Genomic DNA, 15305 nt, shown 5'->3' on the forward strand with positions numbered 1-15305 from the left:
GGCCAGGGACGGTAAATGGCGGCAATTACGCGCTGCCGGCTCGGCCCGCACGTGATGCGATTTAAAATGGACGAAACGAGAGTGTGCGGCCGCACGATAGAATAGCAAGGATCTAGAAAATAATCATTCGGCAAATAATTTCAGAATTACTAGAATTCTTTGACTGTTTTATAAATCCTCAAAAAGAATAATTAATAAAATGTGCCCCTAGCACTACGTAATTGGATGAAAAAATTTCACTTTAATATTGACCATTAAAAAAACGTATGCCTCATCTATTCTTTCTGTGATCTTTGGTTTTTCTAATTGGAATCAAACAGTGCCATCTATATTTTTAATTTATATTTATTGACTTAAAATCGTTTTGTATTCTATTCGACAACAGATGTCGATACTAAACGAAAATTTATGTTATTTATTTTTTAATTTATAGTGTTTGACATCGGAATTAAAGACTAATAGAAGTAGGTAGTAATCAATCGAATAAAAAATCGATACATTTTTTGACCATGTATCCGCGTAAAATCACAATTATTAAATCGTGTATTAAAATTGTTTCTTATCCATATTTTCTTATGATTTAAATTCGGACGGTCCTAACCCAAAAGTTGGCCCTTTAAGTTCGTACACATGTACCGCGGTAGAACACGCGTGCGTTTTACGACCGACGGGCGGCCATGCTATTGGAATCGTCCGAGAATAGAGGCCTTCCCAATTTTTTACCTTCGTGTGAAAAATTGCTTTCAGTTCCATAAGGGATGCCAATTGTATGGACACGTAGTTGAAATAAACGTGATTATTGTTTTTTGCCGTTAAATTAAATTATTTTAGGAGAATGCCATAATATTTGTGTTATTGGATAAATTCAACTATTACTAACATCTCTACTTTGCGCTATTTAATTATGTATATAACTGCATTTTTACCTCATGTGGGTTTTTGAATTTTATGGATAGATGTCAGCACTGGTCACCAAAGAGGTTTTGTTTGCTTTTATTTTTAAACTTTTTTTACATGTTTTATTTGAGACAACCCTGTGCGGTCTCTAGTCGTTAAGGATCGCCTGTTCCTGCCCAAAACGTTTTGTTCGGCGACACTGTGATTGATGTGGCTATACGTTTTATTTTCTCGGTCAATACACCGGCATACTGACGCCCGACAACAAATTGTACAATTTTAGTTTTGACGTAAATGTCGTGAACATTAACTGTGGATTTCTGACACTAAAATCCCCGGTTAAGATATCTGTTTTATCAATGATAATGACATACGATATGTTTTGTACAGAGATTTTGGTGTCAAAACCAATGGTAAATTGAACATAAGTTATTAGTTTTAATTTAACTACTAAACGTGAACGGTCGTTTTGAATGCAGATAATAACGAATTGAGGTACTAACAAAGCTACCACGACAAAATAGAATAAATAGACAAACTAAACACTAATCAAACAGACTAAATAAAACCAAATTTTAGCGGAAAAATGTCATTTATTCGAATAAACATTGAATACTGTTTATATTAAGATTTCGTTCAGACATAGTTTTTTCTTACAACATCAATAGACACAAAATAGATTTTCGGTAAGAAATTTCATTATTTATCGTTGGTTTCTGAGACCAGAATCCTTATATTATCTCTGTTTTGTCAAATATGACGATATAATTTATACAGTGATTCTTGTCTCAGAACCTACCTTTAGTAAGCTACAGTGACATAAAGGATGTTCAATAATAAGATTTATAGTTTTACAGTCATTGAGTTTTTATTGTCTACGTATAAACGACATGAACTACACACAAATATATCTTAAAAGAATTACCTTGTAGCTTTAAAAAATATAGCAAATAATAAGCAAATTATTTTTTGAAGCATAAATTAAACATGTCATAAGCATATTTTGATTAAAACTGCATATTTTGTCCATTTTAAGAAAATAAATATTTCTTTTAACAAAACTAAATTAGCTTAAATAAATAAAATCTTCCAAAATACGTATCAGATATTTTTACATTTATATTATATATTTTCAAAGGTAAATAAAATAGCTGTAATTTTTTAATTACTGTACATGTATGTAACTTATTGAATCGTAAGATAAGATAAATGCGTTTTGTTACCCTGTGGATTCCATCGGGCAAAAGAAACAAAATTATAAAGGTATGCGTCCATTGACCCGTGCCACACGCACCGCACGCACGGCTCGCAACGGAATGCCAAGGGCATGTGTCCGCTGAACACGGATTTTTGTATTACGGTTGTTTTAAACAGACTTCAAAATGGTTCTCAATTTGTCTGTATTTTTTTATCGCGATTATTAGGCATTGGGCGATGTCAGCTGATTCGTGACGTCACCAGCACGCAACGCAGTTTTTGTTCATAAATGGCTTTCGATGCAAACGGCGTGGATAATGCAGTGCTATGTAAAATTATACAAAGGAAACTAAAATCAGTTGCGTGCTGTGCGGTGCGTCCGGCGTTGGCCAATGGACATGTACCTTAAGACTTCAAATTAAATTAGTTATTTTTGGCACCTAAATATGTAAAAAAAAACGTTTTATTATTTCACGAATTATTTCTACTTAATTAATAATTATTAAGTTGGAGGTAGAAAGAAATAAGAATGTATTATTTCTTGATTGATTATTAGAAATTACAATAATTAAATTTTTGGTTACAATACAATATTTTTAATAATAATTATGTTTATTATATTATTAAAAGGGTTTATGTTTAATCAAAGATAATTCCAAATGTTAATAAATGTGTGTACTTACGTAATAGTATAGAATTCTAGAAAAAAGAACCCTGCAGCGCTTTATGTAAACTTTTATAAAACATTAGTAGAAATTTACTGTTAAATAAATAAACCGCTTTAAGCAATTTATGATAGAATTAAATTATTTTATACAATAAAAAACATCTTAGGGCAAATCAAAAAAGCACAAACAAGCTTCAATTTTTAATAGCTCCATACAAATCATACATCGATCCATACAAACTACTCTTATTTGTAATACAACAAACAAACAAAGCCTTAACACTTAAAACAAAAGGGCGTAAGCAGGATTGGACTTTTATTTTTACCATCCATCATACATACATCTATGGAGTATCCATAAATCTATACATACAAGAGAGACAACCGGAAAAACCAGCTTACTTGTTCATACAAACTCATACAATTTTACACCATCTAGTTGGAAACTTTCCACCAAGCACCAAATATCACGTCATCCAAACAGACCTTTTAGAGTTGGTACAAACTATTTTTTTCTTTTTCTCCATACAATCCCATAGATATAAAGCAAATTAGGAACTCAAGCGATAACTCGCAATTTAAACTTTAAACTTATAGTAATAACGTTCATTTTACAACAGCAAACTATTATTTTTTTATTATTAAAATTAAAATCAATTATCGTTGTAGAATATTTAATATTTTAAAACGTAATATCACAAAATGATCTCAAACTTAAGTCACAGTTTATTTTGGTATAAAAAAATAAAAAATATTTCATAACAAAAAAAAAACAGTAAAAACATTCAAGCTAACTTTACTAAGCTCTACCACAAATACGTCTAAAATAGACATCGAAGAATACACTTATATTAAATTTTTGTAATATTTTATACAAATACTAGCTGTCGCCCGCGACTCCGTCAGCGGGGGATTAAAAATAGATTGACCGATTCTCAGACCTACTCAATATGCTCACAAAATTTCATGAGAATCGGTCAAGCCGTTTCGGAGGAGTATGGAAACGAAAATTGTGACACGAAAATTTCATATATAAGATTGGAATTTAAAGTCATTTTTAAACAAAGAGAACTTTTTAAAATACGTATTTTCCAATGAAACTTAATTCTGTTCATAATTTAAAGAAAATACATACATTGTTACCGTAAAATTCAACTGTTTTGTTGTCTGTCTCAGTTTTGTCAAAGAGAAGGAGAGAGATGACGATATCATGTATTTATACAAGTTACACGATTGACAACATGTTAGTTTATCAAACAAGCGGTCGCCTGCAACTTAACGCAGAAATAAGTAGCCTATAACCTTCCCACATGTATCAGTTAACTTCCACTCAAAGTCCCGCCAAAATTGGTCTAGCCGTTCCGAAGATTACCCCGAACAAACGCAGCCTTACAGACAGACAGACAAAAACTTTAAAAATTGTTTTTTCGATATTAAAAATCGTGAATGTTATGTATGTTATTTTTTTTAAATATCATAAAGTGTCAAACGAGCGAGCGGCCACCTGAAATTGCTGAAATAGCGAAATGACCGTTGCCCATAGACATACGCAATTGCATATGCGTTGCCTACCTTAAATCGACGGAGGAGAAGATGCACAGAAAGAATATATTTTCCACTTCCATGCATCCTCTCATCCGAAAAGTCCACTTCCATTTCCCATCCTTTCCTTATAACAAAATGTACTTACATAATATTCACGATTTTTTTTTAATTAACATATATAATTATATACAGACAGTCCAATTTTATTAATAGTATAGATTTGACTAATTATGAGTACCATGCATAGCCGTATCACGAAATATTTTTAGCTTATCCAGCCTTGTTTTTAATCTTTAGTCACAATTTGGACAATCGTTTTTATGATCTTATTTCCTTTTTCATAATGCAACAGATCCAAAGATGGATCGTTGATTTTTTCTTCTAATAAATTGACTAACTCCTCTCGTATAGTTTTCAACATTTCCGCCACCTGGAAATTAAAAATAATATAATATATATTCTATTGAATAAGTAAATAAATAAGTACATCCAAACTTGGATAGGCGAGAACTGGTTAACGAGAAATAAGCGAGAGTCATTGTCAGGTCTCAAGGGACGACTTTCATAAGCGGGAAACTTGGGTTAGGAAGAAATCTCTATAAGCAAGATCTTTATTTCTATCTTCTTCTTGATATCTTTATTTCTCGCTTATAAAAGAACTAAGTCTTTTATTTAGTGGATAATCCTTGGGATTTCAAAAACCATTTAGGATTTTACTAGTAGCGCCCTCTATATGATAGAATATTTTTATAAGAGTGCCATCTATTGTTGAAATAAGACAATTAACAAAAAACAATCTTCTGAGTTTATTATTTTATTTTTTTTAGTACTTATTTAAAGGGCTTACTTGTGCTAATATATCACACGTACCTCATGGTTTTCCACTTGGAACATGATCCAGCCATCTTCCAATGACACAATGAATGTACCGTTGTGTAACTCCACAGCCAAACTGCAACCTGGATTAATATATTATATATTATAAATGATAAAAATAAATAGATATGTAGAACTAGTAAATAACGTTAGTTATTTTTATTAGAGTGGCAACATCGTGTGTGCGGTGTGGTTGACGTCTGTCAGTGTCACTGTATCTGTCAGTAGTGTGCGTGGTCGTTTGACAAGTGACAAGTAAATCAAATAGCATCTAAGGGAACGTACACATACTACGTGACCCGTTTAGGGGGAGGGGGAGCGGAGTCTTGAAAATACTACAGTCAGTCACAGAAGCGGGGGAATGACTCAGGTGTCACGTAGTTATTAGTTTTTCTTTTTCATAATACATAATTCACTAGTAATTTAAGTATGCATGCAACCTTAAAAAACTTAGAAAAACTAAAAAAATAGGTCACGTAGTATGGGTATGTTCCCTAATATGAAATATCTTTTTGATATAAGTTTAATTGTACATTTTAAGACATAACTTTCGCCCGTGACTTCGGCCGTATTAAAAAAAACCTTGGCAGTCAATGGGTCACCTTCACCTTCTAACATCCATTCAAACATTCGCATTTATAATATTAGTAAAAGTAAAATCTTTAAAACTTACCAGAAAACAGTACCAACGGCAGTTGTGGTACCATAGAACATTCGCGTATAAATACTTTGGATGTCTTGACTTTCTCCTGGTACACTAAGTAGGGGCTGGTGAAGTGCCCCACCACGGAGTTAACTGACGAGGGATGCAGAGACACGTAGCCGTCACTCTTCGTCTTGAACTTGAGCTCTGCTGGTGTCGGCTGACGAGGTATTGCACCACCCACTTGCATCCTGAACGATTTCTCTGGAGTCAGCACCTGGAATACAATAGTTTTGAAACATTTAATACGATGAAATATGAATACGATAAAATAATTTCTTAAATTGCTAGTAGAAGTATAAAAACTTTCTTAGATGTCAGATGATAGTCCACTCTTGACGCTGGCGCCATCTACATGTTGCTTTTAGTTTTTCTTCACATTGGACCCGGATATGTGTAATCGGGTCAGGATGTAAATTAATTAGACCCGGGTATGTCTTAAATTCGATCCGGATATGTGTTTTTTTAAGTAGATTGTAGAATAACAGTTGTAAAAAACCGTGAATGATTACAAGTATAATTAAAATCAATAATACCTTCACGACGTTTGGGTACAACGCCGCGCACAAGATGGCCGCCAGCAACTTCTCATTATTACCATTTGTGTTCAACTGCAAATAAAATCAGCACAATGTAGTTTTTAAACGCACCAAATATATCTTACTGATTTTATAAATGCGAAATTTTATATGGACGGATGGATGTTAAAAGGTATCTCCAGAAAGCTGAACGAATCTCGCAAAACTCGGTATATATGTAGAACATACTCTGGAAAAACGCATAAGTTAATTATTATTATTTTATTAAGATCAAAACATAAAAATCTTAGTTAATTACCTCTTCGCCAGTCAAATTGGCGACAGAATCCCTCCTCATGTTACGTCTGAGCGCGGGCATGTCAGGCACGAAGCCGATGGAGGCGAGCAGACCCAGCAGCTGGTGCTTGATGTCAGCCAACATCACCAGCGTCTTGTGAGACAGGAAGTTCTCATTGGCGAATGTCATCGCGTCGTGCATTGTTGATGATAACGCGTACTGCCATTTCTGAATAAAAAAAAAACAATTAATAAGACTAAAAAACTCTTCAAAGCATTTGCGATTCCTCTAGCATTGCATCAAATAATTTTAGGGGATACTTTGCTCGTCTGCTACTATAATAAAACAAAATTGTTGCCGGATTCATTTTTAAATAACAGCTTAACTAGTGTAAGTAGACTACTTTAGGGCCTGGTTAACCGGTTTTTTTTTTGTAAATTAATTCTTGGTTACCATTTAAAATATAAATATATATAGCTTTCTATTAATTAAATAAACTTAGTATTTTTTTTTCTGAAAATTAAATCGAAAAAAAAGAATAAAAATATGTTAGTGTGGACATGCATAATATGTTTACCCTGTAAGCCCGCAGTGTTGTCAGCTGATCGCTGTTCGCGCACGAAAACTCTCTACGTTTCACATCAGCTTCCGCCTGTAAAAAAAATCCATCAAACATGTACTAAATTGATAATAATAAATAAATAAAATTCGTTAATTTCAGACCCACGCCCATATTTTTTATAATTATTGTATACTAACTTCGCCCTCACTAAACTTTTCCACTAATGACATTGACGAAATTGGATATTTTTCTATTATTAAAAATTGTACATATATTGCCCATAGACATTTATTTATTTATTGCGTGCGACAGCGGATATTCGTGCTAGTGAAAAAAGGGATTTAAATACATATAATTTTATCACTTTTTCCAGAAATCTTACTTATTACAAATTCTACAGGAAAATGTACTAGAAAAATTATTTAAAGTAAAAATTTATTAATATTTTTAAATCTAAATACATACCTTCTTGCCAAACGGTGCAACAAAAGGACTCTTATGACTTAAACAAGCAGCAATAGTCAAAGCGGAGTCGACACAGCAGAATATAGCACCGAAGAGCATCAGTTTGCCTATGCGCACGTCCACAGGTAATGCTGCGAGATGTTTGCCTAGAGCTGTCAGTGCAAACGCCTTGTCTAACGCGCCCACGTCCTGTAGGCGCGATAGTGCGCCATCTATGTTACTCTTTGTAGGCGGCTCTATTACTTTACCTAGAAAAAAATATAGATTTTACATCATTTTATTAATAACAAGCCAATCTTGAAAATTAAAATATTCTGTTTTTTTTTCAATAGATGGCGTTAGTAGTCATACATTTTATTAAGCTAAAATATTGTTGTTTGATTAAAATGCCAAGACTATTACAAAATATTATCATCCCTCTCATTCTATTTGAAATGAAAGAGATAAAAAATATGTTTTAGTACAATTGCTTTAAATACATATTTTTAAATAAGACAATTTATTTTAATATTAAAAATATATAACCCACCTAAAACCTCGTATACATCCATATCTTGGAACAAAGGTAATATCTTGACTCTAAGTAATAACTGTTCTAGAGGTATCCTATGTATTTCTGGAACTGGTTGTTCAGCTAAATGATATTCATATCTATGCGATGTGAAAAGATGTATGCACACGCCTTTCATAACTCTGCCAGCGCGACCACGTCGTTGCATCGCGTTAGCTCGCGACACCCAAACTAAGTCTAGAGATTCCATATTACGATTGGAATCGAACCTGGGAATAATTAACATTTTCTTTATTATTAAATGGCAAACAAATAAGCGACCGCGACCCATAGACAACCGCTTTGCACATGCATTGCCTCCCTTTAAACGACGGAGGAGATACAGAAATATTCACTCTTCGCATGTCCCCTCCCCTATCCAACCCATTTCCCTGTCCCATCCGTTCCTTATCAGAAAAGTGTAGGAAGGGAAAGGGGTAGTGGTATTACACTGGACAAACTGACTCGTTCGTGTTGTTTTACTGACATATCTAACTTCTTACTAATATTATAAAAACGAATGTTTGGATGTATGTATGAATGGATGGGTGAATATTTGTTTGAAGGTACAGAACGACCCAACAGATCCTTATAAAATTTGGCATAGATGTAGAACATAGTCTGGAAGAACACATACGCTACTATTTAAGTTTTTTTTATTCTGCACGGATGGAGTCGCGGGCGGCAGCTAGTACAACATAGATATTTTTCTTTTTTTTTTAATTTCTGAATTATTTTTAATACCTCTTTTCCTTCATCCTGCCGCAATCAACAACGAAGACACAATCATCAATAGTGACGGATGTCTCAGCGATGTTAGTGGACAGAACGATCTTCCGCGCTCCGGGACGTGGCTTCTTGAATACCAGAGATTGTTCCTCACTCGATAAAGTGGAGTGGAGCGGCACTAATACATATTTACGGGTCCTTAAAACAATAAACAAGTACTTTTAAAGCTTAAAATTATCATTATTCCATAAAAGCTGATTTCGAATGGAAATAAAACTTGAATAATGTTGTCCGATATCTCAAAAATCATTTTTGTCAAATAAAAAAATATTTATGACGTCATCTGTAAATATACGTCAAAAATACTTCTAATATTTCATTTAATTGATTATTTACTTTTAAATTATATTAAAAAAGAAACAAATTAAGAATTGAAAAGTTTCAATATTTTTTTGGAGATTTTCTGAAAATCCGAAAAAATAGATAAAATAGTTGGTATAATCGAATTTATAATTTTTTTCACCTATTTATATTTTTAATTACAAACTTACTTTGGTGAGAATATGGGATTATCATTCAATTGGTCGTACAAACTCATGATTTCAGCTATTCCCGGCAGAAATACTAATATAGCGCCCTCTTTCGGCCAGCCGTGATCTCCCTCTACTATGTACGTTAAAACATGTTCGATCAGCTCAAGATTTATCTGCGAATTACGAAAAAACAAATTAAATCACTAAACAACTACATTTGTATATAAATTAAAAGATAATTAAATCAATAAAAGTGAAATTTAGGACATTTTGTCTATTTTACAGTGGCTTATTTTTTATAATTTTGCGAGAAATATTTTTCTCAGAAAAAATTTTAAAGGAAAAAAATTGCCTAACGTATAAAAAATATGCCTAATGTATAAAAAATATGCCTATGAAATAAGTAAAATCATACTAATATTATAAATGCAATAATTTGGATGGATGGATGCTAATTTGTTACTAAGTATCTCCAAAATGACTTAACAGGTCTCGATGAAATTTGGCACTGATATAGAACATCTTATTAAAGTTTTTTTTTAATTCCTCGTGAGTGGAGTCGCGAGTAAAAGCTAGTATTAATACTTTAAAGGAATTTTATTTACCTTTTCAGTGTTCATAAGGTACAAATTCTTGCAGGTGACCTTACTGCACTTGGGGTAGCGAGCCATCACCTGCGGTACTGTCAGGTTCTCATCTCGTATGCTGACCTTCGGCGGCTCTGAAGCATCAGGTCGCACGTCACACGTTTCCAGTTCTACCTCCAGATCTTGAAGGTGGTCTTTCTCTTCTGTAACGTAAGTTTTTTTTAATATTAATAGTTTATACATAATTTCTAGTAACGATTTCAATTAACCTAGCTATTTTTGTCTATTGCTTTAATATATTAATTATTTTGTTGTCACACTTGCTTAAAAAAATTGTCAACAACCTCATTCTTTTTTTAATTTAAAAAATAACTTATTTGTAATACAAGAGCTACAACAGTAAAATTTTACGGTTAATATGTTGCTGTGAGTTTCTGAGACCGAAATCTCTGTATACAACATATTCTCACCCCTCTCATTATCTTCGACTAAACAGAGATAACGATATATTTTGAAAGGGTATTTTGGACTCAGAAACCCACGGTTATAAACATAAATAATACTAACTTTTCTTCATTTTGCGTGAATAAGGTCCATTCTCTTCTAACACATATTGTGATATTTCCATTATGTCTTCCAAAAATATTTGTTCAACAGGAAAAGTCCTGCCTAAAAAATAAAAAAAAGATTAGATGTAAAAAATTAAATTTATACATATTTATAAAATTGGAGTGTCTGTATTTAATTTATATGAACGATAATGAAAAGCAAATTTTTATTTCTCTCTCAGCAAGGCTGAGTTTGTTCCGGGTAATCTCCAGAATGGGTGGACCGATTTTGACGGGAAGATAGCTGATGAGCGCAGGCATATAATAGGTTACTTTTTAAATTCATCGCAAACAAAGTCGCGGGCGACTGCTAGTTACTAAAAATTGCATTTTTATAAAAAAAAAAGACAAACCTGGTATATCAAGTATTGGTATTTTATCAAAATACTCTGAAAACAATTCAGCATTTAACGTAGCACTCATTAGTATGACTTTCAAGTCTTTCCTCACTTTGATAAGGTCTCTAAGAATAAGTAGGAGAAAGTCACTCTCTTCAGACCGTTCATGTACTTCGTCTACTATAACATGAGTTACCGACTCCAATTGGGGATCATATTCAAGTCTTCGGAGTAGAATACCCGTTGTGCAGAATGTTAATCTAGTAGACGATGATACTTTACTTTCCAGTCTTATCTAGAAAACATAGAACAATTGTATGAGACATTTGTGTACTTAATAGTAAATTTATATTTTTAGCATAGTAATAAAATTAAAAGTAAAAGGAGTAAAATGTTACTAATATATATATACAATATTATAAATGGATGGATGGATGGATGTTTGTTTGTAGGTATCTCCAGAACGGCTCAACGGATCTTGATGAACTTTTACATAGTTTTAGAATATAGTCTGGAAGAACATATATGCTTTTTAATTTTGTTTTTAATTCCGCACGGAGTCGCGGTCGACAGCTAGTCTAATATAAAAAACAAAATGGACTATTTTAACAATTATAACATTTAAATTACAGAAAATCCAAACACCAAAAAGTATTTAAACAAAATTATGAAACTTTTTAATTATCGACATTTGAAAAATACTGGCTAAATGTACTATCACTTTACCTGGTATCCAATAACTTTCCCGACTCTTGTTATCCTCTCGTCAGCCACTCTCTCAGCAACTCCAATAGCGGATATCCGTCTAGGCTGTGTGCATACTATCTCGGCATGTTGCTTTCCACCTTTATTGAAGTTCTGCAGCCAATCGTCCAGAATGTACTGCGGCACTTGTGTACTCTTACCACAACCCGTCTCTCCACTGATGACTATGACCTGGAGATTTTTAATATTAGATAATAAATATCTACATAAATAACACTATAGGTCTGATTTTTATATAGACAGTGGTAGAGAAGCAATCAGGTACCAGATTTAGCTAAAATAACGAAGTGACTTCTACCCATAGACAACAGTTAGAAGGAAGATGTACAGAAAGAGGATAAGTCTGTCTCCAATATGTCTCCTTCCCTGAGATATTCACTCTGTATATTAGACATACTTGTATATGCCAGAGGTAATGTTTTCTAATAATAAACCAAATAAAAATATATTTTTTTAGCATTTCCATACCAACCTGAGATTTGTTGAGTGCACTTAATATTTCATCCTTCTTCTTCCAAGCGGGTAGTTCTTTCCTACTTGACAGCATTCTATTATATCTACTATTATCTCGCTTTTCTAGCCATATTTTAAGTATATCTTTATTAATATTTATTATTTCATCAAAGTCCGCTTTAGATCTTGTGTTAGTTTTCTGTCCTTTCTTATAGTGTGAAGGATGTTTCCTTTTGTCCATACTTTGGTTCCCAGTAAGTTGTGGATACAAAGCTTCTGAAGGATCAGGAAATGTTCTATTATCAAATCGTATAAAGTTTAATATTTCATCTTCATTTTTTAATACTTCCGCTAATGAGTATACACTTGGTATGCCATCTTCAGCTAAAGTTTTCGCTTCGTCTAAAAGTCTTAAAGTTATTTTGAGTAAGGTTAATTCGGGAATTATTTTCGTTGAACTTAACACTTTAATGAATATCAAAGGTGGTTGATATGGATATAAAGTTTCCTCGGAAAATCTTACTTCTAATTCGTATTTTACAGTTTCAACTGGACTTAGATCTGTTGGTATTTGAACACTGGGTTCCGTTTTGGTTTCATGTGAAAATTTACAATTAGACCCAAATCGACAAGGTCCTTTAAGGTAGAGTTTACATACTTCTTTTTTCTTTTTTACATTATTATTGTAATTTATATTTTCTTTATTCTTTGGAATATCTGGTGTTTGTTTAAGATACATTTGTGTTATATAGTCCAAATTAACATCAATAGACCAAATATTACTTTCTTTGGCTTTGAAACTACTTTCATATATGGATTCTAAGACATCCTTTTCATCTTTCCTCATGTCTAATAAATCTGATTCCGGAGGCACATCGTGTGGTTTTTCTTGGAAATCAATTTTAAAATATTTATGAAAAAGTATTTCTAATGCTTTCTCCAAATTCTCACCGGCCACTTCCAAAGCTTCCGCACAATGTGCTTTATGAAAGTTATATCTGGAAAATATTTTCATTTTTTTCTCTTAAATCACAATAGTTTAAAACTTACTAATATTATAATGCGAAAGTTTAGAATGAGGGATGGATGTTTGATAGAAGGTATCTCCTAAACAGCTCAACAGATCTCAATGAATTAGCACAGATGTAGAAAATAGTATGGAGGAACACATAAGCTACTAGCTAAGTTTATTGTTAATTCTGCACATTCGAAGTTGCGGTAAAACGCTATAAAATGTATAGGCATGTTTTTAATCAACATAATTTAACGCATAGCACATATACAATTTCAATCATATATCACTACAAATTAGACACATTGAGAGCACAGCTTACAAAATGCTCAGCAAATTAATAATGAATATGACAAGACGCACATAATTTTATATATACTTTCATAATAAAGATATATTTGTACTCACTTTTCTAATTTTGCCAATGCAAATGCTCTGAGCCTTGCTTCTGATGTTTGTATATCAGGTTTAGGGGTCAATGAATAATCAAAGCCACCTTGGACAACTAAGTTGCCTCTTTCCATCCAATATCGATTACCCAAATTAGTACCTTTATCCTGTTGAGGAAATAAAAATATATTGTAACATAAAAACATAGCATACAAGTAATCAAATTGTTGAAGCTTAAAGTATGATTAGGTTTATATTGTTTTTTTATAGAAATGTGAACCATTACAATGTAAAATTAATGCACAACTAAGTTCAGCAGATAATTTCTGTACAAATGACTTTATATTTTTTGAGTTTTAGCATAGATTTTGTGAAAGTGCTTTAATGTTAATGTGGTCTATAAGAGTACTTGTTTTCTTTTAATAATTCAACAAAAGCTTAAATATAGTAAAATAGTTATTTAAGTGATAAAAGAAATCTTAACTAAAATACACCTTTTCTCTTATGTTTTTTATGAGATTATTTTTATTTCATACCTTATAAACACTAGCACTTCCGAGTTTAAAATCCGGGCCATGGATAAATCTTAATGTGTCCAACACAAGCTTCTGTGAATCGGAATTAAGACGGATCGTTTGCATTTCCACTTTAAGATTAGGGTGTGACTCTTCTTGGGGTTCATCTTTTACCTTTCTGTAAGAAGTAGCACAAAAACATTTATAACACAATTTTACACCATATGTTAAAAGGTTATAAAAAGGCCCTACCTTATCCGCGCATCGACAGGTTCTCTTAAAAAGAAGTCCTGTTCAAATTCTCTGCTTTGATGATCCATTTTATTTTAAAATACTTAAATAGAAACAATAATAATTCTGAGATAAACTAAAACCAAAACCTAAATTTGACAGATGGTCGGTGACATCCAGAAATCGAAGTGTTGCCAATGAAATTTTTTATCCAGCCGTGTAACATAGTGTAAAAAGCCAATAAAAATCTGTGTTTGTATGGAATATTAATGGTGGGCTCGTGGGCCCTAGCACTACTTAAAAATTAAGGAAACATCTTTCAATGTTCACCAAATAGTGTTTTATACACTTATTTTTATTTAGATTAGTTTATAGATTAGAAACAAATTTGGCTTACGATATCAATTTTCAAAAAAACATCAATGAAAATCTAAATTACATCGCGTATATAAGATAAATCTGAGCGTACTTTAACTAGGATCAGTTTTAGACATATGGACATTAGTCAGCAACAAACAATAATTATTGTTTTAGGCAACGGAATTCTTGCAGTACATAGCTAGAGGAGCGGTAGTAGAAGTTGAGCTACAATCGGCGACAAAACGCCAAGAGATGTTAGGGTCGAAGCCTGGTTCTCTAGATTATAGTCAAAAAAGTATAACATAAATCCAGAATTGAAGTAATCAAACTTAGCTAAAAATTCCCACTTTTATCAAAATGTTATTTTCAGCATGTTTGATGTAAATGGGCTTTTGCAGTTCCTCGTATATTATTTCTCATTTAATAAGCTAAAGTCGTGATCTCGCCGAGGTGCTAATACCAAATGTTATGCCAATCACTGCGACACGCACAGACCACGCGAAATA

At 32.6% G+C, this 15305-nt stretch overlaps 1 protein-coding gene across 1 annotated transcript; it reads right to left on the reverse strand.

Moving 5' to 3' along the window:
* Positions 1-4445: 4445 nt before the first annotated feature.
* On the reverse strand, positions 4446-14610 carry LOC106113843 (putative ATP-dependent RNA helicase DHX57). Its single transcript, XM_013306866.1, has 18 exons — positions 14461-14610; positions 14230-14386; positions 13712-13860; positions 12311-13289; positions 11800-12009; positions 11089-11368; positions 10695-10796; positions 10146-10330; positions 9559-9713; positions 9023-9205; positions 8258-8508; positions 7729-7976; positions 7279-7353; positions 6723-6929; positions 6422-6496; positions 5856-6102; positions 5177-5265; positions 4446-4736 (listed from the first exon to the last, which is right to left on the reverse strand). Exons 1-18 carry the CDS (start codon positions 14526-14528, stop codon positions 4593-4595), a joined length of 3804 nt encoding a protein of 1267 aa, XP_013162320.1. The 5' UTR covers positions 14529-14610; the 3' UTR covers positions 4446-4592.
* Between the last annotated feature and the right edge of the window lie 695 nt (positions 14611-15305).

This window comes from Papilio xuthus, unplaced genomic scaffold, assembly GCF_000836235.2.
Source record: "Papilio xuthus unplaced genomic scaffold, Pxut_1.1 DF828177.1, whole genome shotgun sequence".
Lineage (NCBI taxonomy): Eukaryota > Metazoa > Arthropoda > Insecta > Lepidoptera > Papilionidae > Papilio > Papilio xuthus.

Bases quoted from the DNA above. Each gene is read 5' to 3' on its own strand.
- LOC106113843 (XM_013306866.1), bottom strand. From the start codon at position 14,528: ATGGATCATCAAAGCAGAGAATTTGAACAGGACTTCTTTTTAAGAGAA. The intron at 13,290-13,711 runs GTGAGTACAAAT...AATATTTTCCAG, and splicing joins GCATTGGCAAAATTAGAAAA to ATATAACTTTCATAAAGCAC. The intron at 6,103-6,421 runs GTATTATTGATT...ATTGTATTCCAG, and splicing joins TGTACCCAAACGTCGTGAAG to GTGCTGACTCCAGAGAAATC.